At 43.7% G+C, this 25,697-nt stretch overlaps 2 protein-coding genes across 4 annotated transcripts in view; both read right to left on the minus strand.

Moving 5' to 3' along the window:
* LOC140430127 (uncharacterized) overlaps positions 1-3,809 on the minus strand; it is a 171,269-nt gene extending 167,460 nt beyond the window's left edge. The window contains exon 1 of the mRNA XM_072517639.1: positions 3,638-3,809. The gene's annotated coding sequence lies outside the window, so the exon portion shown is untranslated. The remainder of the gene's footprint in view (positions 1-3,637) is intronic.
* Positions 3,810-13,121: 9,312 nt separating this feature from the next.
* Positions 13,122-25,697, minus strand: part of frmd3 (FERM domain containing 3) — a 356,546-nt gene continuing 343,970 nt past the window's right edge. For all 3 annotated transcript variants that reach the window (XM_072516657.1, XM_072516656.1, XM_072516655.1), the window contains one exon: positions 13,122-24,139. In XM_072516657.1, coding sequence (XP_072372758.1) covers positions 23,538-24,139 — 602 coding nt within the window. In that variant the 3' untranslated portion in view covers positions 13,122-23,537. The remainder of the gene's footprint in view (positions 24,140-25,697) is intronic.

A 25,697-nucleotide genomic window follows, 5' to 3' on the forward strand; every position in this document is an offset into this window, starting at 1 on the left:
TGGAAGATCGGGCGATCAGGTAAGAAATGTGCAGCTCCATTCCAGTGTAAGCAAAAAGGAGCGGCGTGGCAATCCAAATGTGCTTGCCACCTCCCCTCATGTTCTGGTCCTCTCATTCATAAAAAAAAACTATTTGCTACATTTAAATTCCTTCAACCAAATAGAGCTTTACTCAGGACACAGAAAGATTTCATTCAAGTGCATAATCCCAATCACATGCAGTAGATTTCATAGTCATTATTCAAAGAGTCTATAAACACATGTAGCTGCTGTCAATCAAGTTGTGAAATGGCAGAGATCCGACTGTGAGAATGGATGATTCTGCAGTCAGTCACACAGCACAAATCCAGTAATGGAAGGCCTCATACATATGTCAAAAGACAGAGTGAAATCGTAATCAATCATTGAAAAAATGTTTAGTGTGCGGGGGGAACAATGATTTAATGGGCAAGACTCTGACATTCCTTTGCCGCTCCCTTTGACAAGTGCTTTTGACAGTTCCTCTTGACACTTTTTTAATAAGGTTAATGTGCAGGTTCAGTCGGCAGTTAAGAAGGCAAATGCAATGTTAGCATTCATGTCAAGAGGGCTAGAATACAAGACCAGGTACTTCTGAGGCTGTATAAGGCTCTGGTCAGACCCCATTTGGAGTATTGTGAGCAGTTTTGGTCCCTGTATCTAAGGAAGGTTGTGCTGGACTTGGAAAGGGTCCAGAGGAGGTTCACAAGAATGATCCCTGGAATGAAGAACTTGTTGTATGAGGAACTGTTGAGGACCCTGGGTCTGTACTCGTTGGAGTTTAGAAGAATGAGGGGGATCGTATTGAAACTTACAGGATACTGTGAGGCCTGGATAGAGTGGACGAGGAGAGGATGTTTCCACTTGTAGGAAAAACTAGAACCAGAGGACACCATCTCAGATTAAAGGGACGATCCTTTAAAACAGAGATGAGGAGGAATTTCTACAGCCAGAAGGTGGCGAATCTGTGGAGCTTTATGCCACAGAAGGCTGTGGAGGCCAAATCACTTGAGTGACTTTAAGCCAGAGATAGATAGATTCTTGATTAATAAGGGGATTAGGGGTTATAGGGAGGACGCATGAGAATGGGGATGAGAAAATATCAGCCATGATTGAATGGCGGAGCAGACTCGATGGGTCGAGTGGCCTAATTCTGCTCCTATGTCTTATGGTCTTACAGGTGCATCTGACAGTTTGGATGGTTGATTTTGGCAGATCTGTTGATAGTTCCAGTGAGTTTGACAGTAATGGGTTTACGCACTTTTTATGCAGATGTAACAATTCCAACGGCCATCTGACCTGCACCAAAGGACACCTGACTTCCACCAAATGTGCCCAGGGACCAAATTCAAAGGGGTATGCTGGGGAACAGTGAAATAAACAGCCCCATTTATTCTAAAGGTTGAGATTAATAGGTACATTTCCACAGTTCTGCCATAACCTTAATCAGACATTCTTTTTAAAAAATAAATTTAGTGTACCCAATTCATTTTTTCCAATTAAGGGGCAATTTAGCGTGACCAATCCACCTCCCCTGCACATCTTTTGGGTTGTGGGAGCGAAGCCCATGCAAACATGAGGAGAATGTGCAAACTCCACACGGACAGTGACCAGAGCCGGGATCAAACCTGGGACCTTGGCGCCGTGAGGCAGCAATGCTAACCACTGCGCTACCATGCTGGCCCTACAATCAGGCATTCATAATTGTTGAACCTAGATAGTTTGGGAATCCCTTAAAAAGATTTTTTAAACCATTATTTAAAAAGTGAGTTTTTTTATTTGTAGAAACCCAGAGGCATCCAATCAACAATGGTTTTTGAGGCAACTGAAACGCATCAAATGGAAACTTATTGAGCCTCTTAAATACAAAGCACCTTTCTAAATGCTCCCTACTTCAGAAGATTTGTTCAGCACTTGACCAAATTCGCACACAAACAAAAGTACAAACATTCACCCACCATCAAACCATACTGCAATGGATGAAACAAGGTTGAGAATAATCATAAGATCATAGAATGGATACAGCACAGTAGAAGGCAGTCACTTCTCCACCTTTTTCCTGTAGTACTGTGCACTTTTGCTTTTCAGATAATGATCTAATTCCTTTTAGAATTGCTTGGTTGAACCTGCCTCCACCACTCTGCCAGTGCATTCCAGATCCGATCTACTTACGACATTAAAAAAGTTTTTCCTCGTGTCGCCATTGCTTCTTTTTGCTAGTTCCCTAAAATCTGTGCCTTTAGAGGTATTAGATAGAATACCTCTATCCAATGTCTTCTCAACCTTCTCTTCTCCAGGGAACACAGTCCCAACTTTGCCAGTCTATCTATGGAACTGAAGTGCCTCACCTTGGAACCATTCTCCAGGATCTTTTCTGCACTCTCTCCAATGCCTTTACTTCCTTCCTAAAGCATGGTGCCCAGAACAAGATGCAATGCTCCTGTGCTGGTTGAACCTGAGTTTTACACAGGTTTAACATAACTTCCTTGTTTTACTGCTTAATGCCTCTACTATTAAATCTCAGGATGTTATGTGCTTTATTAATCGCGTGCTCGCAACTTGTTCTGCCACCTTCAATGATTTGTGCAGCTCCCTCTGTGCATGCATCCCTTTAGAATTGTATCCATTTTTGAGTATTGTCTCTCCACGTATTGTCTCATTGGCTGGGGCATTGAGTATAAGAATTGGCAAGTCATGTTGCAGCTGTATAGAACCTTAGTTAGGCCACACTTGGAGTATAGTGTTCAATTCTGGTCGCCACACTACCAGAAGGATGTGGAGGCTTTAGAGAGGGTGCAGAAGAGATTTACCAGAATGTTGCCTGGTATGGAGGGCATTAGCTATGAGGAGCGGTTGAATAAACTCGGTTTGTTCTCACTGAAACGAAGGAGGTTGAGGGGAGAGCTGATAGAGGTCTACAAAATTATGAGGGGCATAGACAGAGTGGATAGTCAGAGGCTTTTCCCCAGGGTAGAGGAGTCAATTACTAGGGGGCATAGGTTTAAGGTGAGAGGGGCAAGGTTTAGAGTAGATGTACGAGGCAAGTTTTTTACGCAGAGGGTAGTGGGTGCCTGGAACTCGCTACCGGAGGAGGTGGTGGAAGCAGGGACGATAGTGACATTTAAGGGGCATCTTGACAAATATATGAATAGGATGGGAATAGAGGGATACGGACCCAGGAAGTGTAGAAGATTGTAGTTTAGTCGGGCAGCATGGTCGGCACGGGCTTGGAGGGCCGAAGGGCCTGTTCCTGTGCTGTACATTTCTTTGTTCTTTGTTCACGTTCTGCCTACCAAAACGAATCACACTACCCTGCATTGAACTGAATTTCCTCCACGAGTGTCCGCCAATTCTAAGTTATTTTGCAAACTATCACTATTCCCCTCACAATACTTCCAACTTTCATTGTCATCTGCAAATTTTGAAACTGTCCTGCACACCAAGGACTCATTAATATATACCAGGAAGAATAGGCTCCCAGATCCCTGGGCAACTTCAGTAGAAAACCGTCTTCTGGACTAAAAAAAACGATCATTCAACTCTCTGTTCCCTGTAAATATCTTTTCACTGAGTGTAAGCAGAAACAGTACACCTGAGGCCATTGAAAAACACACCTTACCTCCGCCGCCCAGGTGAGCCGCGAGCTGGAGAGCGGCCTCACGTGACACTTCTGTATCGAGCAGTTTCCATGGATACGTCCACGCAGTGCAGCTCCGCCCTCTATTCGCATCATCGAGACACAGGCGGAGATTCTGCCCGCTGCCGTCGCAGTGATCAGTTTCACCATCGGGCCAGATTGCTTTTTAAGGGATGGGGAGGGTTTCCTCTCCCGCCCGGCGGGCCCGGGGGCGGGGCAGCGACCAGACGGTCTGTAAGTGCAGCAAGGGTGTGTAAAGAGAGGGTTGGTAACTCACGCTGATCTGCTGGCTGAACCGCAACTTCGGAATAAGTAATTAGTATGTGTGCCCTATAAACTGCTGGAATCCTGAGTGAGGGGTACACAGCACCAAGGGGTCCTTCTCCCAGCCTCCACTCATTGCAGCAATTAGCAGAGCAGATCCACAAGGGAAGGGACCAGGCCAACTCAGGGGATGATCCAATTACTCGGACCTCACAACACCCATCTCCCCACAAACTCTGCGGAAAGGGGGCACCAATGAGTTGTCGCCTGGTGACTGCCTTGCGCCAATGCCAGGCATGTGTGGCATTCAAGGAGCTGTGTCACATTTTGATGTAGTTAGCTGCAAGCTGTCAAAGAATGCTGTGCCGGCATGCGCACCGAAATGGTGAGGTCAGCGAACCATTAGATGGCAAGTCCTTTACAGGTGACAACACCACACAAGCCAAGTCATTATTGTGCCAGGCTTATGAAACGGCAACCCTCACAAACATACTGATACACGTACATCATATGCTATTTTCCTGGAACTCCAGAGCCCTAGGATGTCAGAAGAAGGAAGGCAAGCGAACCATGACATGCCTGTGCCAAGAAAAAGGGGGAAAAACTTGTACAGACTGTAAAATTGAGAGTTGGGAGAATGTTCCCCAGAATATTTATGTTTTTGAATATGTTTGGAATAAAATACATTTTTAAAAAACAATGAACAGGCCACTGGTGCAGATTGCTCTGGTTGAGGGCATCTTGGGTGAGCACCACAGAACCTGGATCCAGTGTAGGAAAACATTCCATGACCTTTGTTAGGGAAAGGTGAGAGACCGTTACATTTAATTAGTTCCCACCCACCCCACCCACCTCAACTTGTGGCAACACATGCATTGCTGAGGGGCACATGAGGTGCAGGAAGCTCCTCAAACTTGGAGGACATTACTTGCTCCCTGTAAACATGTAGACACAGTGCTCATGGGTACGGCTGTCAAGGAAGTAGGGGTGTTACATACCACGTGGAGAAGATTACCTTGTGGGTGAAGTGCCAATAGTGAGGACCTAATGGCTGTTGAATAGAGGGCTATGGAGGTCGCCTCATCTCAGGAGTGTGTCCAACATGTTTCAGAGCTTTAAGCATATGAGTTCCACCCATAAGAGAGAGGCTAACCTCTTGAAAAGCCTCATTCGGCAGCACCTGCATGCATGAGGAGCATCAGGGTTCATGGATCTGTTGCCTGGATCAGCGCAAGAGCACTGATATCTGTTATGTATGTGAGGAGTTAAGGACCCTGAATAGGACAACTCGCAGATGGCCAGTGATAACCGTGCAGGGTATCCCATTTGCTCCCAGTTACTGACGTCTTCCAGCCATTGGGAGAGCACACTGAGGGCAGCGAAAGCTCCAGAGCATGGTGACCTCATCATACTCTGCTTCCTTGTCTTCTCTGACTGAGAGCACACGTGACCCAGGTCATGGTGATGATGGTTGCCCCTGTAGAAATACAGGCCGGTTAGTCCCAAGTAGCCCCCAAAAAGACATTGAGACCAGCCATCACGGTGCTCACAGCAGTATGACCATAGAGGTGAGGAGGCTGCCTCAACCTCCTCTCTGAGGCAACAAGGGGAGCACACAGCAGGAGTGCCTATTTACAAATAGGCATTGTATCACTGAGGTCACTGTGTGGGTCCCAGTGGTGTATTAAACAAATACAATGCTACAAGTAAAAATGTTATATAAGGATTATCATTGTATTCACCTCCTTTGACATTAACACTATTTACAATATTCACAAAGGTCAACAGGATCTCACTGGTTTCCAGTTCTGACTAGCCATTAGATCTTCTACATGTGTTGGCTGTAGTGTGAAAAATGGTGGTTTAATAAAGGCCCAGGCTTCATCCAGCACTAACTAACCTTTCAGGCACTAAGGGCAATTTACATGGCCAATCCTCCGAACTTACACATCTTTGGACTCTGAGGGGTCGGCCCCGATTTGTTTACATAAAACGTCACAGTTCCTCCGCACTTAGTCTCAAAAACGGTGAATCCAGACCCGGATTTCCCATCGGCTTCTGCAGCACAAAGCAACTCATCACCTCAGATAGGCACCAACGATATAGGTCAAAAACGGGATGAGGTCCTACAATCAGAATTTAGGGAATTAGGAGATAAGTTAAAAAGTAGGACCTCAAAGGTAGTAATCTCAGGATTGCTACCAGTGCCATGCGACAGTCAGAGTAGAAATTCAAGAATAGTCAGAATGACTACGTGGCTTGAGAGATGGTGCAGGAGGGAGGGGTTCAGATTTTTGGGACATTGGAACCGGTTCTGGGGGCAGTGGGACCATTACAAATCGGATGGTCTACACTTGGGCAGGACTGGAACCAATGTCCTAGGGGTGCTTTTGCTAACACTGTTGGGGAGGTTTTAAACTAATGTGGCAGGGGCTGGGAACCAGATTATGAAGTTAGAGGTCAGTAAAGAGGCAGCAACTAAAGCCAGTAAGGTATTAGATAATAAACTCTATGTGACTAAGGGGAAGAGTAGACAGGGAAGAGATGATGAACACAAAGGGACGCAAAGGGTGGTCTGAGGTGCATTTGTTTCAATGCGAGAAGTGTAGCAGGTAAGGCAGATGAACTTAGGGCTTGGATTAGTACCTGGGAATATGATGATATTGGTATTACTGAGACTTGGTTGAGAGAAGGGCAAGACTGGCAACTAAATATCCCAAGGTCTAGATGCTTCAGGAGGGATAGAGAGGGAGGTAAAAGGGGTGGAGGAGTTGGATTACTGGTCAGAGATGCTATCACAGCTATGATTAAGGAGGGCACGATGGAGGATTCGAGCACTGAGGCAATATGGGTAGAGCTAAGAAATAGGAAGGGTGCAGTAACATTGTTGGGACTTTACTACAGGCCGCCCAACAGCGAGCATGAAGTAGAGGTACAAATATGTAGACAGATTATAGAAAAATGTAGGAGCAATAGGGTGGTCGTGATGGGAGATTTTAACTTCCCCAACATTGAATAGAACTCATGTAGTGTTGGAGGCGTAGATGGAGCAAAATTTGTAAGGAGCATCCAGGAGAGTTTTTTAGAGCAGTATGTAAATAGTCCAACTCGGGAAGGGGCCGTACTGGACCTGGTATTGGGGAATGATCCCGGCCAGGTGGTTGAAGTTTCAGTCGGTGATTACTTTGGGAATAGCGATCACAATTCCGTAAGTTTTAGAATACTCATGGACAAAGACGAGAGTGGTGCTAAAGGAAGAGTGCTAAATTGGGGAAAGGCCAAGTATAACAAAATTCGGCAGGAGGTAGGGAATGTGGATTGGGAGCAGCTGTTTAAGGGTAAATCCACATTTGAAATGTGGGAGTCTTTTAAGGAAAGGTTGATTAGAGTGCAGGACAGACATGTCCCTGTGAAAATGAGGGATAGAAATGACAAGATTAGGGAATCATGGATGACGGGTGGAATTGTGAGACTAGCCAAGATGAAAAAGGAAGCATACATAAGATCTCGGCGACTTTAAACTGATGAAGCTTTGGAGGAATATCGGGAAAGTAGGACAAATCTCAAACGCGCAATAAAGAGGGCTAAAAGGGGTCATGAAATATCTTTGGCTAACAGGGTTAAGGAAAATCCCAAAGCCTTTTATTCGGATATAAGGAGCAAGAGGGTAACTAGAGAAAGGATTGGCCCACTCAAAGACAAAAGAGGGAATTTATGCGTGGAGTCAGAGGAAATGGGTGAGATTCTTAATAAGTACTTTGCATCGGTATTAACCAAGGAGGGGGACATGATGGATGTTGAGGCTAGGGATGGATGTTTAAATACTCTAGGTCAAGTCGGCATAAGGAAGGGGGAAGTTTTGGGTATTCTAAAAGGCATTAAGGTGGACAAGTCCCCAGGTCCAGATGGGATCTATCCCAGGTTACTGAGGGAAGCGAGGGACGAAATAGCTGGGGCCTTAACAGATATCTTTGCAGCATCCTTGAGCACGGGTGAGGTCCCGGAGGACTGGAGAATTGCTAATGTTGTCCCTTTGTTTAAGAAGGGTAGCAGGGATAATCCAGGGAATTATAGACCTGTGAGCTTGACGTCAGTGGTAGGCAAACTGTTGGAGAAGATACTGAGGGATAGGATCTATTCACATTTGGAAGAAAATAAACTTATCAGTGATAGGCAGCATGGTTTTGTGCAGGGAAGGTCATGTCTTACAAACCTAATAGAATTCTTTGAGGAAGTGACAAAGTTAATTGATGAGGGAAGGGCTGTAGATGTCATATACATAGACTTCAGTAAGGCATTTGATAAAGTTTCCCATGGCAGGTTGATGGAAAAAGTGAAGTTGTATGGGGTTCAGGGTGTACTAGCTAGATGGATAAAGAACTGGCTGGGCAATAGGAGACAGAGAGTAGTGGTGGAAGGGAGTGTCTCAAAATGGAGAAAGGTGACTAGTGGTGTTCCACAGGGATCCGTGCTCGGACCATCGTTGTTTGTGATATACATAAATGATCTGGACGAAGGTATAGGTGGTCTGATTAGCAAGTTTGCAGATGATACTAAGAATGGTGGAGTTGCAGATAGCGAGGAGGACTGTCAGAGAATACAGCAAAATATAAATAGATTGGAGTTGGGCAGAGAAATGGCAGATGGAGTTCAATCCAGGCAAATGCGAGGTGATGCATTTTGGAAGATCTATTTCAAGAGCGGACTATACGGTCAATGGAAGAGTCCTGGGGAAAATTGATGTGGAGAGAGATCTGGGAGTTCAGGTCCATTGTACCCTGAAGGTGGCAACGCAGGTCGATAGAGTGGTCAAGAACGCATACAGCATGCTTGCCTTCATCGGACGGGATATTGAGTACAAGAGTCGGCAGGTCATGTTAGTTGTATAGGACTTTGGTTAGGCCACATTTGGAATACTACGTGCAGTTCTGGTCGCCACATTACCAGAAGGATGTCAATGCTTTAGAGAGGGTGCAGAAGAGGTGCACCAGGATGTTGCCTGGTATGGAGGGTACTAGCTATGAAGAAAGGTTGAGTAGATTAGGGTTGTTTTTGTTGGAAAGACGGAGGTGGAGGGGGGACCTGATTGAGGTCTACAAAATTATGAGAGGTATGGACAGGGTGGATAGCAAAAAGCTTTTTCCAAGAGTGGGGGTGTCAATTACAAGGGGTCACGATTTTAAGGTGAGAGGGGGAAGGTTTAAGGGAGATATGCGTGGAAAGTTTTTTACGCAAAGGGTGGTGGGTGCCTGGAACGCTTTGCCAGCGGAGGTGGTAGAGGCGGGCATGATAGCATCATTTAAGATACATCTAGACAGATATATGAACGGGCGGGGAACAGAGGGAAGTAGATCCTTGGAAAATAGAAGACAGGTTTAGATAAAGGATCTGGATCGGCGCAGGCTGGGAGGGCCGAAGGGCCTGTTCCTGTGCTGTAATTTTCTTTGTTCTTTCTATCCCCATAACCCCACCTGGGGACAATTTATCATGGCCACTCCACCTAACCTGCACATCTTTGGACTGTGGGTGGAAACCAGACCACCCGGAGGAAACCCACGCAGACACGGGGAGAATGTGCAAACTCCACACAGTCACCCGGGGTCGGAATCGAACCTGGGTCCCTGGTGCTGTGAGGCAGCAGTGCTAACCACTGTACCACCATATCCCCCTGGTCAGTATTGATCCCTCCAGCATCATGAAACAACAAATTATCTGGTCACACATTGCTGTTTGTGGGAGTTTGCTTTGTGTAAATCGTCTGCCATGTTTCTACACTTCAAAAATACTTCATTAGCTGTAAAGTACTTTGAGGTGTCTGGTAGATACGAAAAGTTCTATATGTGTGAAAGTCTTTCTTTCCATGTTTATTTAATTAATTGAATTTAAATTCCAATGGTGGGATATGTATTTGAATCATTAGACCAGCCCTTTTGATCACCAGTATAGCAACATGATAACTGCTAGCATAACCCCTCCCATAACCTGTCTTCCATAACACATGGTGAAGTAGGTTAGAAGTCATGGGACAACTCTGTCAAGTTCAAAAGATAAAAATCATACCCTATTTTAAAATGGTACATTCAGTATTTATTTGTATTTATTTCATTCACATTCATAATGGAAAAAGGATATCAGGAAGTGTAGGCAAAAAGGAGTTTTCATATATTCTTGATAGAGATAAATGATAAAGTAGAATGAAGGGGTAAAATTAAATAGGCGAGATTTTGCAAGTAAATATTATCGGAAGGACTGGCTGCAGAAAGATATTGAAGAAGTTACTGGCTGCATGGAGATAAATAATAGAGCATGAAGAGTGGGAGGAGATGAATGGACTGCATGGAGGTAATGGAGAAACATTGGATAACTGAAGAGAAACAGCCATGGGGCCAGGTGGAGATAAATAAATGGCACAGTAGAAATGAGGAGTAGTTTTGTCTTTTATACCATATTCCAGAAAGGACAGAGAAGTTTGCAGTTCAGTCTGGCTGACAGGTGACGGTAGACACATTGCAGATTTTAAAAAATACAGCACCCTTAGGTACTGTAATTGTGGGGAACAGTGGAGCAGAACAAATGTAAAGAATACTTGGCGCAATCATTTTAGTTCCAGGGGTCTGGTGTTTTCGTTGAGAATAAGGGTGATACTGAAGGCACTACTAATACGAGAGGAAAATAGGCTAACCAAATGAAAAGAAGCTTATCATCAGCAAAAAATAAAATGTCCCAATCAAGGGACATCCTACCTACATCCTAATGTTGTTACAGTGCATGTAAGATACTCCATACCCCTGTAGTGCCCACTGGCTGTGGAAAGCAAAGTCCATGGATTAAAGCAGAAAGAAGTGTTCTCCAAATTAAAACATTAACACTCAGCATTTTAATGTTTGTTGGCCTTGGAGTGTGCAAACTTGATTTTGGGGGAGGCAATATGGATTTAATGATTAAAAGTTAATATTAAATTATTAATATTGGAATAAAAGGCAGAATCTTGTGGAGGCAACAGGGGTCTCAGCCGCTGGCTGGAGAGCCGACGGGAGCCCCTTGCTTCTTTTTGGGAAGGTCTGCCACATCTTGTCCAACTCAGACACTTAACAGACCAGTGGCAGGCTTTCACCACCCCCAACCCACGGATAAAGAACGCCAGGAGGAGAGATGAAGCAGTTCCGGGAGGAAATTCCAGAGCTTAAGGCCTAGACAACTGAAGACCAGGCAGCCAATGGGGGACAAATTAAATCAGAACTGCACAAGAAACCAGAATTGGAGGAACGCCAGAGAGTGCTGAAGGCTGCGAGTGGAAAGGATGATGTCATGAAGGGACTTGAATACAAAAATGAGAATTTAAAATTTGAGGCATTGCTTTTGCAGGTGCCAGTGAACGTCAGCAAACAGGAGTGCTGGTGGCGCAGGATTTGATGCAAGTTAGGATACAGGGAGCACATCTTTGGAAGAGCTGTAATTGACAGAAGGTGGAAGCTGTGGAAAGCTCGTCAGGATGGTAGAGTAATTAGGCTTTACTAAATTTAAAAAGCTGACTTTCTAATGCCATGAAATGGGGTATTTTTCAATAATTATTCAAAAGCAAATAGCTAATGCTGCCTATTATCAAAATTGTACTTAATTTGAAATGGTATTGAAGTCACTTATTTTCTCTTGCAGAGATAACTTTTCTAGTTAAAACAGCTTTCATAGGAAGGAAATGTAGATCAATATTGTTAACAACATATTGTGAATTTGTTAATTTCAAAGTTCAAATAGAGGAAAGCATGATTATTTCAACACGTAGAAATGAAGAGAATTTTTAAAAAATGTAAAACATCAATAAAATGTCCTTTGTTCAAATTGCTTTTATTGTTGACTTGTTATAGGTGTAATAACATATAAAACAATCCAGGCATTATTTTTATATAAATATGAAATGCCAACCTTCTCAAAGTTTATTAGTCTAAGTTTACAAGCGATTTTCCAGTCTGATTGAATGTATTATCGTAATTATCCTTCACCTTTCCCAGAGCTCTGTTTATAAAGGCAGGCAAAACAACATTTAGTGATGAACCACTCCTACTTACACAGCAAATCACAGCAAAAACACCACAATGTGAACATAGACTATGCATTCTACCTCTGCTATCCAACAGAGTTCTTAACAATTTCACATAAATGATTCCCATGTCTGCATTTTTCGCTGTTCATTTAACTTTCATTAATGAATGCAATAATGTAATGTTACAGTTTTAAACACAAATTTTTGGTATATTTTACAATTTCACTGAACAAGAAGATGGTACAAAGGGCAGAATACGTTGTGAATAGAAATGTTCTGCTTTCAATAGCCTCTCTGCTATCCAAAGATGTACCATTTTATTGCATCTTTGTTTGGAGGCAAGCACGAGTGAAGATCTCTTGAAGCTTTTAAAGCATTTATTAATGAATTAGTTTGACTTGCCAATTGATTTTCTTTAAATATTTGTTTTAACTGAAGATAATTGAAATTTTATTACAGCAATTCATCAATAGGGACAGCCCTAGTTTTAAACAGTCCAAGTTTCAAACAATCCATTTAATATTAAGAATTTATGAAATGGAGTGAAAACTGACAAGATCAATGGAAAAGCTTTTATAAAATGTTGTTGAATACGTCATTTATGGTTAATATTTAATTACAGCATGATAATAATGATGAGGGCTGATCCCTTCAGCCTGTGCTTTAAGATGCATGGTGACTTTGCAGCCAAAATATGATTAGATCGTGCAATTGTGGCTTTTTGATGCAAAAAAGGGCAAAAATGTATGCTTTATTGTTTTTACTACTTCCTTCTTATTTCTTAATTTAACAGTAAATTAATTTATTATTGATACTTTTACAATAATAAACACTGAACAATGTCAAATTGAGTATGGTTTGTATAGTATTTAACATAATGATATAGTTGGTTACTTTCAAAGTATAATTCCATGGATTCAGGAGTATATACTCCCACGGGAGTACGACACAGCAGACAAAAGACAAATATAATGTTAAGTGTGTAAGCAGAGCTATAGAATATAAATCTAAGGAAGTAATACTATTTTGTAAGAGCATTAAAAATGTAACAGTTGCGTTACCATGGTCAAGAGAAGATAAGTAGTGGCATTATGAAGAGAAACACACGAAGCTAATTTTCCTGTCGTGAATAAACTCTGCATGCAGCCCCCCCCCCCCCCCCCCCCACCCCCCCACATAAAATCGGATGACCCTGGGTTGCCAACCCAATGCCTTCATGCCAGTCTCTGATAATATGGAAATTAAACAGTCACTGATACTGGCAGCTGCCTGCCATTTTTAGAAGACTAATTAACAAGCTGTTAAGCATTGGATCTAAAATGTTTGGGAGAGTTTTACAGCAGCTATGATGAGGGGACACAAAGGTGGCAGACAAGGGTCATGGTTGAATGTACCAGCACATTCTGCTGGAGAAGCTGGCAGTGTCTGTATGAACTTTAGTGACATTTAGAAAATCTATTTTGCATTTTCAGAATTATTAATAAAAACTGATTCTGAGAGCAGAGAAACTTTACAAATCTAGCCATGGCTGCGGTGTTACCCCTCTGCCCCATGACATACCAGCCAACATGATCTGCCAATTCTTAGAACCCTCACATCAAGGTGTTATTCATATTACAATGCAAAGATTGTTGAACATAAATTATCTACTATATTAACCCAAGTCACAAGTGCTTATTACGGTGTGGCATTTAGAAATAGGCATGAGAAGCTAGCCCTGATATTAACTGCAAGATTGGAAGGAGGCAAGGGGAAGGGTTTGTGGTCAGGGAGCAAACTTCCTTTGCATGTATAATTGGCCGGTTTCCTGCAGGGAAGCTGTTAATTGGTCACAACACTCTTCATTTGGCGTGTATTAAGAGTAGAGGTGGAGTTGGCAGACTGCACACTTTTGGTTTGGCCTCCTGCACCCGAAAGTAAAAAGTAAGATTCGCCCCTCAGAGATTGCATGACCTGTGTTGATATTTTCAACATTTGGCGAGTTATTACACCTCCATAAGTTTCTTAGCTCTACTGACACAGCCTTTACTTTGGAATCAAATTTGTTATTTTCATCACTCAGATAGGTGTTATTGCGTCTTTCTCAATATTGAATGCCTTTCACCTTTCACTTGTCGAGTTAAGTATCTGCAGAGATCTCTGAATCTCATCCTACTTTTTATTTCTCTTTTCTGCCAGATATAAAGGGCGCGATTCTCTGCTCCCACGCCGTTTCAGAGAATCGCCTGGGTCGCCAAATTTTCCTGCGACGCCATTCCTTCGCCCTCCCGCGATTCACGGAAGTGGCCAGATCGGCACAATCGCGTTTTGGGCGGCGCGGTCCAGTGAATCGCCCGAGACAGCCAAAATGGCGATTCACCGGTACCCCCGCGATTCTCAGTGCCGGATGGGCCGAGCGGCCTGCCCAAAATGACGGGTTTCCCCCCCGGCGCCATCCACACCTAGTCGCTGCCGGCGGGAACAGCGCGGGAATGCTGGGGGGCGGCCTGCCGGGAGGGGGGGGGGGGGAGATCCTGCACCGGGGGGGGGGGCCTCAAATGGGGTCTGGCCCGCGGTCGGTGCCCACCGATCGTCAGGCCGGCCTCTCTGAAGGAGGACCTCCTTTCTTCCGCAGCCCCGCAAGATCCGTCGGACATCTTCTTGCGGGGCGGACGGCAATCACGCATGCGTGGGTGACGCCAGTTATGCGGCGCCGCCTTTACGCGCTGCCAAGGCCTGGTGCGCGTAAATGACGCGGCGCCGCTCCTAGCCCATTTTCAGGCCCTGAATCGGTCGGGATAGAGGCCGATTCGCGCCATTGTGAACCTCGACGGCGTTCACGACGGCGCGAACACTCTTTCTCCATTTCAGAAAATCGCGCCCCATGTCTCCATTTCAGAGAATCGCGCCCTCTGTCTCCATTTCAGAGAATCGCGCCCAAAGGATGCAATTCCTAAAATCACATTTATTTCTTTTTTTAAATTAATTTAGAGTGTCCAATTCTTTTTTTTTTCAATTAAGGGGCAATTTAGCATGGCCAATCCACCTAGCTTGCACATCTTTTTAGATTGTGGGGGAGATCCACACAAACACAGGGAGAATGTGCAAACTCCACACAGGCAGTGACCTAACAATTTTTATTTCATCATCCATCTACACATGTATTTCATGGGATGGATGGGAGATATGACTAAACTGTTTTAAATAATAGGAGGAAATAGATAAGTTGGATGCAGAGGGACATTTTGTATTTTACTAAAAGAATCAAAGTGGTGATTCCACATACAGTGAGATAATTGTGCATCAGAGAAATGGGTACAATTTTATCGCCCTGATTTATTGATCATGCTTCTCACAAGCATTAAATATCTCCTGGTTGGGAACATGAAATTGTGGCATTACCTCTCAACCTTTGTAATCCCAAAACTAATGGTAAAAGTCAAACAGTACATAAAGACCAGCTTTTCCATGTTCAGAGCTATTGACCAATGGCGATGGATCCTCAAATTCTACTGAACCAGTCGGCAGAAATCCATGAAAAAAAGCAAGTTTTACTACTCCTACATTGTAAGAGGCTTCACCAATACCTATTCGTACCCAACCTTTATTCAATATAAAAAACAACACGTCTCCTGTTCACCTATCACCTTTGTGCTCACAGACCTACATTGGCTCCAGACAAGCAAAGAAAGTATTGATATAAAAATTCTCATCCTTGTTTTCAAACGCCCCATGCTCTCACTCCTACCTATCACTGTAATCTCCTCCAGCCCTACAACCTTCCCAGACATCTGTGCTCATCTAATTCTAGCCTCTTGAATCTCCCTGATTTTAATTGCACTACTGTTGGTGGCTGTGCCTTCAGTGGCCTCGGTCCTACACATCTCTACTTCTCTACCTTGCTTCCCTCCTTAAAACCTACCCTTTGATCAAGTTTTTGGTCAATAGAACCAATGGGCTAAACTTTTATGGACTCGGGAAGAATCCGTAAAGGTTTAGCAGCCGGGACCAAATTCCAGGATTCCCGACCCCGTTCCCAGTGCCCCAATTTTCACCAAATGCAGATTAAGGCTGTGAGATTGTGCAAGTCATGAGCCTGGACACTCTACTCCCAACCTGACCATTTTCATTGCAGGGTTAGGTGGTCCTCGTCCTCTGCAGTTTAATGGAGTCAGGCCAGCTTTTAAAGGACTCAAAGTTCATGGCACCTCAAAGGTATCGCAAACTATAGTCAGAATAAGGAAAACCTTTGAAATGCAAGTTTCATGCCGATCTATACCTCTCTACCTACCCCATGACCCCCCCATGCCAAGCTATATCCTCTACTCCACCCTCTATAGTCCCTCATAATTCCTTACAAAGCTATAGCCCACTTCCAACCCCCATGGCCTATCATACTCTCCATGCCAAGCTATGTCCCTCTACCCCGTCTCAAAGACTACCAAGAGCCCAGCCATACATTAGATTGTTGAAATGGCTGCATTAAAGGGGGAAATATTACTTGACAGCACTTGCTCTCATTTATTTACATAAGATAAAAGATATTTCAAGTGCTTGCAGTTTCGGCTATTGATACCTTAAAGGGTCTGAATGATTGACACATTTAGAGGGATGTACTAAAAGTTTTTTTTAGGTCAGTAGAAAATTATAAATGAATGACAATTACATTTTATCACACATCCTACTGTTACTGTGGAATTCATTGTTTCTTCACAGAGTGTGTAATGGATAAATGGGCATGGAAGTGCCATGGAGGGTATGAGAGGCCATGGGCTGGATGGGGGAGGGTCATGATGTGACATGAGTTGGCATTGATGGGGTATGTATGGGGTTTGAGGGCTGTTCACTTGTTTTTCTATCATCACAAGTGGGATGAAGTCCCAGAGCCTTAAGGCGGGCCTTTAAACGAGCCAGTCTCAACACACACCAGCCCCTGTGGCTGCCTCTGAAGTCTTTCTGGGCCTGACAGCAACATGCTCCAACCACTTCCCCGCCCCAACCGCGGAATGTAAAACACATCTTTACTGGGATTTTAAAAATATAATTCCTGTTCATATTGTTACTGTATGTTAATATGTTCACTTGCCTTTGCTCTGCTAGGCGTTTAATGTGAAGATCACTACAGGTATTGATTAAAACGGACTGCATTTCTTCATACAAAAAGTTCTGAATATCTAAGTGAAACATCATCAACACAACTGTTTAATTCCCACTGATTTCTTGAGTAATTAATTAATTAATTGAGTTATTGTATTTATAGTTTAAGGTTAGTTGAACACAATACTATATAGTCCCATCATTCAGGTTACAGAATGGTTCAGGTAGACTGCAACAGTTTTGTTAATCCTGACCATTTATTTTATTATTTGACACCGAATGTTGGCTTTCATTAATTCTTTTTTCTCGGCACGCAACAATCTGAAAAATTGGGCAGGATTCTCCGAACCCGGCCGGGTCGGAGAATCGCCGGGAGTCGGCGTGAATCCCGCCCCCGCTGGCCTCCGAATTCTCCCACCCCCCAAAAACCGGCGTGGCGTGAGTCGTGCCACCCGCCTCGGAGAATGGCGGGGTCCGGCGCAACTCAATGGGCCGCGGGGCCGCACAAATTTTCTGGCCCGCGATGGGCCGAAGTCTCGCCCGCCTGTAGTCAGTACCACCGACATGAATTGGAGTTGGGCCCTTACCGGTGGGACCTGGCGGCGCAGGCGGTCTCTGGGGTTGTTGGGGGTCGCGGGAGGATCTGGCCCCAGTATGTGCCCCCCTTAGTGGCCTGGCCCACGATCGGGGCCCACCGATCCGTGGGCGGGCCTGTGCCGTGGGGGCACTCTATTCCTTCCGCACCGGAGGCCGTGGTCATCTGCCATTCCCGGTCCCATCGGCCTCGGCTGCGCAGCGCCAAAGGCCTTCCACGCCGACCGCCGGGGCGCAAACTGCTCCGGTGCCGTCCTAGCCCCTGAAGGTGCAGAGGATTCCGCACCTTTGGGGCGGCCTGACGCCGGAGTGGTTCCCACCACTCCACAGCGCCGTTTCTGCCCGCCCTGTCAATTCCCAGAGAATCCCGCCCATTGTCACTGTGCTACACTCCTCCTCCTTCCGGTACCATGAAGCACCCTAAAAAGGCATTGGCAACCATGGACTTCCATTCGATTGATCCATGATTATGGTTTCAAAGTACTGCAGTTGTTTGCCATTGCCATTTGTAGTTTGGCTGTCCAGGAAATGCTCCTGTCTGTCAACAAGCATATTGGAAGGACTTAGAGGCAGATAATCAACTTGTTCGGCCATGTTATGAACACACCTTCCATGGTCAAGTCATGAAGTGGGACTTGAAGCCAGAGCTTCCTACCTCATGATAGGGATGTTACCCACTGTGTTCCAAGACCTCCCATGTATTAGACGAGCAGCCTAGTAAAATAATAATCAACTGCAGCCAAAGGAATAATGAGGCAAATGTTTGAAATTTGAAAAACTGTAGAACAAGAAATACTAATTACACTTGGGGTCCGGTTTAGCTCAGTTAACTGGATAGCTGGTTCGTGATGCAGAGCAAGGCCAATAGGACGGGTTCAATTCCTGTACTGGCTGAGGTTATTCATGAAGGCCCCACCTTCTCAACTATGAGTCTCTCTCCTGAGATGTGGTGATCCTCTGGTTAAACCACCACCAGTCAGCTCTCCCTCTCAAAAGGGGAAGCAGACAATGGTCATCTGGGCCTATGGTGACTTTACTTTACTAATTACGCTTTAATCTGGGTTTTCTGAGCCATCTTCCTTCTTTCTAGCAAATTAAGCCAATTCAATCCTCTGCTGCCCATATGCTAATTTACACAAAGTCTTCGACCCTAACCCCTGTGTTCGCTGACCTGTGTGGGCTCACAGTCGGGCAATACCAATTTTAAAATTCTTATCCTCAGCTTTAGATCCCTCTATGGTCTCACCCCTCCCTTTCTGTAACCTCCCCTACTCCCTCAACCACAGGCCCGCCAGGATCTCTGCGTTGCTCTAATTCTCCTCGCGCATCCCCAATTTTAACCGTTGCACCATTGGCAGTGGCACCTGTCAGTTGCTGAGGTCCTAAACTCTGGAATTTCCTTCCGAAGCTTTTCCACCTCTCTCTCCTTTGGAGTTGCTCCTTAAAAGTTAGAATTTGACCAAACGTTTGGGTGGCCCAGTGCCACACCTTGTCTAATAACACTCCTGCGAAACACCATCGGGATGCTTATAGCACATTAAAGGTGTATAAATGCTAGTTGTTACTGTTGTAAAATAAATTAAGATTCCCACTTTACTGGTCTACTGTTTGATTTTCCATACTTTGAAGTGGGAACATGAATCCCTGGGAATGAATTATAAAACTATTACCTGATTCAATGGCTCAAATGAAGTTGTCATCCTTTCTCACCATCACTTGAACTATCAAATGGGACTGCAACATTATCATCCTCTGATGAATTTATTTTTCTTTCTCAATTTAATCAACAGGTTCCCCCCCTTACTATATATATGTATTGATTCAATGATGGGCTATGGTCCTGCAAGTGCCTGGCACCCTCCCAGTACCATACCGACTAGGTAAAAGGTTTATCATAACCATGCACCATCCTTTTCTCAACTACATAGATGTTGCTAATTTCCAGCAGGGGTCATTGTATAACAATCAAGAGCAGATTAACCCAGGCCAGTTTTCTCCTTCAAAACTGAAGTCAGTTCTCTCAACCACTTTAGCACCTTGGCCGAGATCAGTTAAATTAGCATTAACCAGGATTTACATCCATGATCTTCCTGGTCTGCATAGTTCAGTTATTCTTCAGATAAATTCACCAAGGTCATAGGAATACTAACCTGCCCATGGCCGGAATTTTCCAGCCATTCCTGCCGATGGGATTTTCCCAGCCTATGTGTGTGAGAGAGTCTGTGAGAGTGTGTGTGTGAGAGTGTGTGTGTGTGCGAGAGAGTGTGTATGTGTGAGAGAGAGTATGTGCATGTATGACAGATGAGAGAGCGCATGTGTGAGAGAAAGAGTCTATGGGTGGGGTTTTCTGACCCTTCCTGAAGTTCTGGTCCTACCAAACGTGTGCCCCCATGGCAGATTCCCTTGTGGCCAATGGTAAGTCGCCTCTGTCACGAGAAAACACGTTGCTTGGGGAGGGGGGGAACATCCCACCCTGTGTGTGAGACAGAAAGAGAGAGGGAATGTGTGTGCATGTGTGGGAGAGAGTGAGAGAGTCTATGTGTATGTGGGTAGGTGCATCTGAGTAATTTTGTATGAGAGCGCGAACCCCAAGACTTGGGAGTGAGTCAGAAACACAAACCATACCTTCCTCATTTCCCTCCTCAAAATCATATCCATAAAGCAGGTCAGGAGAGGAGAAAACCCCAGACACTTGCTTGCAAAACCTGCTTTCGTATGAATTCTGCCGAGGACAGCACAGCATGTGCGGTGAATGCAAGGTTAACATTTGTAAAACTCAATCCCTTAGCAAAGGCCTGGTTCCCACCCCTTCCGGGGTGAACCTCGGTGCCAGTCTCTCTCTCTCTCACTCTAACTCTGCTTAAGCAAAAAGGCAAAAAAAGAGTCATTTGATGAACTCTGCTGTTTGACCCATTTCAATGGCCCTTTTTATTAATTACTCCTCATTGAAAATTATTGCTCTGACATTGAAATTTTTGAATTTCAAGATTAATGTTATATGAAACTATCTTACCAAACTTTGATCATTAGCTGCTTGAGTGACAAAAAAATTGAAATGTGGCCCCCCACCCGAAAGGTTGAACAAGCCTGATTTAAACCAGTACTAAATCACAGCTGTGCATTCCTGATTTTGCAAAGTGCACTGTAAACCAGATCATGGAGTGACTTTTCCCTCGTCATAATTCATGTGTACATATAAATGTCTTGTTTTCCAATAACTCAGATCAAGGTTGGGTTTTATCTTTTTCAATGGAGTCCATAGCCATATGTTATAAAAGGAGGATGATAATGATGATGCATTGGCTGTTTTTTGTATAATTTGAAGGCTAGGACAGGTTTCACGAACGACAAGCCGGTTGATGTCTGACTGAAAGAAAAACATTTCTTACCTCTAAATCTTGAGACATCTGCCACCCTTGCCCAGCATCTGAAATTAAATGGGGGTAGGGGACTCGTGCCTTGCTTAGTGCGAAGTGTGATACTACATTCTCACATATGGCCTATGCAGCAAGACCAGGACAATATTGGCAAGTAACATTCCCACTATATAAGCGTGAAGCAATGATTGTCTCCAACAGGAGAGAATCTGACAACCTCCCCTTGACATTCAACAGCATTACCATCATTGAAACCTCCACTAACAATATCCTGGGGGTCACCTTTGACCTGAATCTGAACCGGACAAATCACATACTGTGACAGAAAGAACAAGTCTGAGAATGGGTAACCTGTCCACCATTTATAAAGCACAAATCAGGAGTGTCATGGAATACTCACACCCATTTGCCTGGTTAAGTGCTACTCCAAAAACACTCCACATGGACCGCAGCAGTTCATCATCACATTCTTAAGAGCAATTGGGATGGGCAACAAATGTTGGTTTTGCCAGTGATGCCCCTATTCCAGTCACAGAGGAAATAAAATTAATATTCTTGAATTTCTGAGGTATGTGGTACTTCCAAACATCACTTAAATATGTTTGCCAAAAGAACCCAGTTCAAATATTATTTATATGGCTACCTGTGAAAGTTCTTTGTTGTACTTTTTGATAGCAGTGAAGACACACAATTGATTAAGCACAATCAATTGTCAAAAGTAGCTTTTTTTCATTCATATTTCAGAAGTAATTTGAAAATCTTTCTTATATACATGGGCGGAATTTACCGGCTGTCCACGCCGGAGGGATATTTCGGCCCCACCGACAGTGCATGGGTTTCCCGGCAACAAGGTGTGCAGTCAACAGGAAGTCACGTTGACAACAGCAGGACCAGAAAATCCTGCTGGCGGGCTGCCTCTGTTGCCGAAAAACATGCGGTGGGGTGATCGATAAATCCTGCTCAAAGTTTCACTTTATTTATTTTTCCAACAATACTCTTTTTGACTGTCAGGTAAATTTGATTGAATTTATTCGTCTATCTGTTGAAAAGGATGCATCTCTGCAGTTTGAAATTTGAGCCAGTACACAGAAGTAAGTGATGCATGTTCTGCCTGAAGGCAGGTCCTTGGTTCATTGTCGACGGATGATTCATCTTGAACTGATCTCTAAGCTGTTTTTTTGAGTGGTAGTCTGCCATTGCCTTCCACTTACTACAAGGCAGGGTGAGGGGACAGGCAGGCCTCAAGTCTGCCTCAGCTGGAATGGGACTCAAACCCACGTTTCTGGTGTTACTCTGAACTACCGCTAGCCATTTAAGCTAACCTGCCTCAAGACCCAGAAGCTCGTTAGTAATTCCAGATTTCCCTTCAAAGATCCCACGGGTGTGTGTGGGCGTGGTGGGGATTTGCCATGCAGTGCTGCTCCCACAATCCCTGGTTGGTTAGGCAGTGCAGACTGATTCTTCACTGATAGACTCGGTGTAGGTAGCGGCCCACAGTGCTGACAGCTAGGGGATATCAAACCTAAATTTCTTCCCCAATCCATTTTTAAAAAATTATTCTGCTGTGAATATTATCATTGTTAATATATGTGCAGCTATTTGAAACTCTGTGGAATCCAATATCACAGATTTTAAAAGTATCTTGTGATAAGCATTCAGTTTGCACAATAATGTAAATGAAGTGGTGCTATGAAATGAAGAGTTGAGTTATGATTCACAATCTCACTTCACATGAACACAGCAGTTTCTTGGAGCTTGTCTAACATTGGTAACTTTTGTCTCCTTTCATCAACCCTAATTTTCTCTTTACTGTCACGCATTCATTATTTCATGGCTCCTCCTATGTGAAAACCTCTCAGTTTATGAAAAGTTTAACTACAAGGGGATGAATTTCCATAGAATCCTGTGAATATTTTTCCAGTGCTTTCACAGCATTTTCATTATATTTTTCCCTAAGTTACTTTGGACAAGTGGAAGAAAATCCATGGAAATTTACCCCCAGTGAGTTGGGTACTTCCAATAATTGGAGACCTGGCAGGTTATTTCCAGTTAAACAAAATATTGATCTGTTTTGGAATCTGCGTAAATACTAAGCTCCCACCCTCCAAAACCATGCATTTTACCATATGTAACCCAGTCAGTACATTTTATGCAAACATACAAACAGGGTCTATTACCATAACGATTATTCATCTCCATAGATCCTTTGGAATCTTGCATCCATCTTGGGAAGAATGAAGACAAAATACTGAGTAGTGACATACAAATACAATAATCTTGGAATATCAGAAATAAACTTACCAATGATTCAAAAAACTCCTTCATGCCACACCTATTACTTTGCATATTACAATTCAATCATTTCATGAGCAGTTTTCACTTCAAAAAAATGAATAAAATTTCCTGAAATACTTTTTACCACATTAAAAAGGTACAAAACATAAAAACAGTAAAAACAGCAGAAATAAGTTTTGCTCAGAGAAGTTGTCACAAATTGTTACTCTTAGTCCAACTGGACACTGGTGTGCTTTCAGGAGCTGCCTAGTTTGTCGAGGATGTAGTATACTTTACATGCCAACCACTGTCTAAGTGGACAATAGTACTCATTGTGAAACTGCTCAAACTCGGGCGTCTGCCGAATTTCCCTCAAAAATGAAGCATCAATGTCGGACTCCAGCAAGACCAAAAGTAGTGGGAAAGCGAACAGCATCAAGCCCAGGCCCACCAGAAGGAGTTTCACAAAGCACTTTGCCATAGCATTCAGATGTTTGTTGCTTGTCAACAATTCAAAGTTGCTGGTGAGTACTTGCTTGACTTCCTTTACCTCTTCTTCCTTGGCAATCAGAAGTGCAGTTTCATTTGCATCTAGTTCATCATATGAGCCTCCTTCATCCCTCTGGTTCCCAAGTGGGTGGCTATTAAAAAGCAAGTCAATCCCACCATCTTCTACAGGAGTAGGTAGGACACTGGCACTTGGATTATATACTTGCTCTGATATAGTTAATGCTTCATCACTATTTTCCTCTTCGCTCTCACATTTGAATTCACCGATCTCGTCTTTCTCATTCTGTGGCTCTTTTTCCTTTTCCTCTTCAGATGTGGATTGATCATTCAACGTCAACTGCTCTCCACCTGAAAGGTGAAAGAACATTCAAAGATCTGGATCACAATCCCTCACAATCTTCTTCCCCCTGATGAAAACAAGTCAATGTGTGAGAGACTGTAGGTGCAAACCAGTATCCTATTTCTGATGTGTTCTTACTCTATTTCCTAAATTGCTGAGCCACACCTTATTAACTCCTAAATAATTTTTCTCAAGTCGACTGCAAAACACTGACCTAATTATCAAATTGGGAGGTGCTAGATAGACTAAGTACAATTGTCATTTCTCTCTTGCTGCACCTAAAAGGACAAAGACATGTAGTAAGATTTAACACTCAATCAGCCCACCTTCTTACTGCTCTGGGCCTTGTTAATTCCATCAGCCAAACAACATAATAAAAAAACAGGTGAAGAATTGTTACTACAAACCATGTGGGACTAAAAAAAATTCTTACTGAAGAACAGAAGAGTAACAAGTAATTGCCAAATTATTTTATTGTTTCTGAAATGCCAACACAAGTTGCAGGCAACAATCAGCAATGGCTTCAAGCAATTGAATCTAAACATGGTACCTCTTATATGAATGGGGCTCATGCTAATATTTTGCTGCTCATGCATAAGTACGTAACCATTGACCACTTCCATTATTTACTGGTTTTTTTTAACGATTAGTATCCAAAACAGAATCAACTGAAGTACTGTGTTGAATTCTGTGCACTACACTTTAGAAAAGGTGTCAAGGTCTTGGAGAAAGTGGAAAAAAGATTTACCATAATTTTATCTGGGAGAAGGAACTTAATTGACAGGGAAAGACTGGACAAACTGGGATTATAGAGTCATAGTGTACAGAAGAGGCCTTTCGGCCCATCGAGTCTGCACCGAGAAAACAACACAAAATCTACACAAATCCTACTTTCCAGCACTTGGCCCATAGCCTTGAACGTTATGACATTTCAAGTGCTCATCCACGTACTTTTTAAAGGTTATGAGCTTTCCTGCCTCTGCTACCCTCCCAGACAGTCCGTTCCAAACTTCCACCATCCTCTGGGTGAAAAATATTTCCCTCAAATCCTTCTAAACCTCTTGCCCCTCATCTTAAAATGATGCCACCCAACCCATTATTGACCCTTCAACTAAGGGGAACAACTGCTTCCTGTCCACATCCCTCATAATCTTATACATCTCAAGCAGGCCCCCCCCCCTCAGTCTTCACTGCTCTAAAGAAAACATCCCGAGCCTATCCAGTCTCTCTTCATAGTTCAAATGTTCCATTCCAGGCAACATCTTGGTGAATCCCCACTGCACCCTCTCCAGTGCGATCACATCCTTCCTACAGTGAGGTGACCAGAACTGCACGCAGTACCCCAGCTATGGCATAACCAAAGTTTTATACAATTCCATCATATCCTCCCTTCTCTTACAATCTATGCCACGTTTGATAAAGGCAAGTGTCCCGTATGCCTTCTTAACGACCCTATTGACTTGTCCTGCTGCCTTCAGGGATCTGTGGACAAGCACCCCGAGATTCCTCTGTTTCTCTGAGTTTCCTAGTGTCCTGCCATTCATTGAGTACTCCCCCGTCTTCATC

Source organism: Scyliorhinus torazame, chromosome 9 (assembly GCF_047496885.1).
Source record: "Scyliorhinus torazame isolate Kashiwa2021f chromosome 9, sScyTor2.1, whole genome shotgun sequence".
NCBI lineage: Eukaryota > Metazoa > Chordata > Chondrichthyes > Carcharhiniformes > Scyliorhinidae > Scyliorhinus > Scyliorhinus torazame.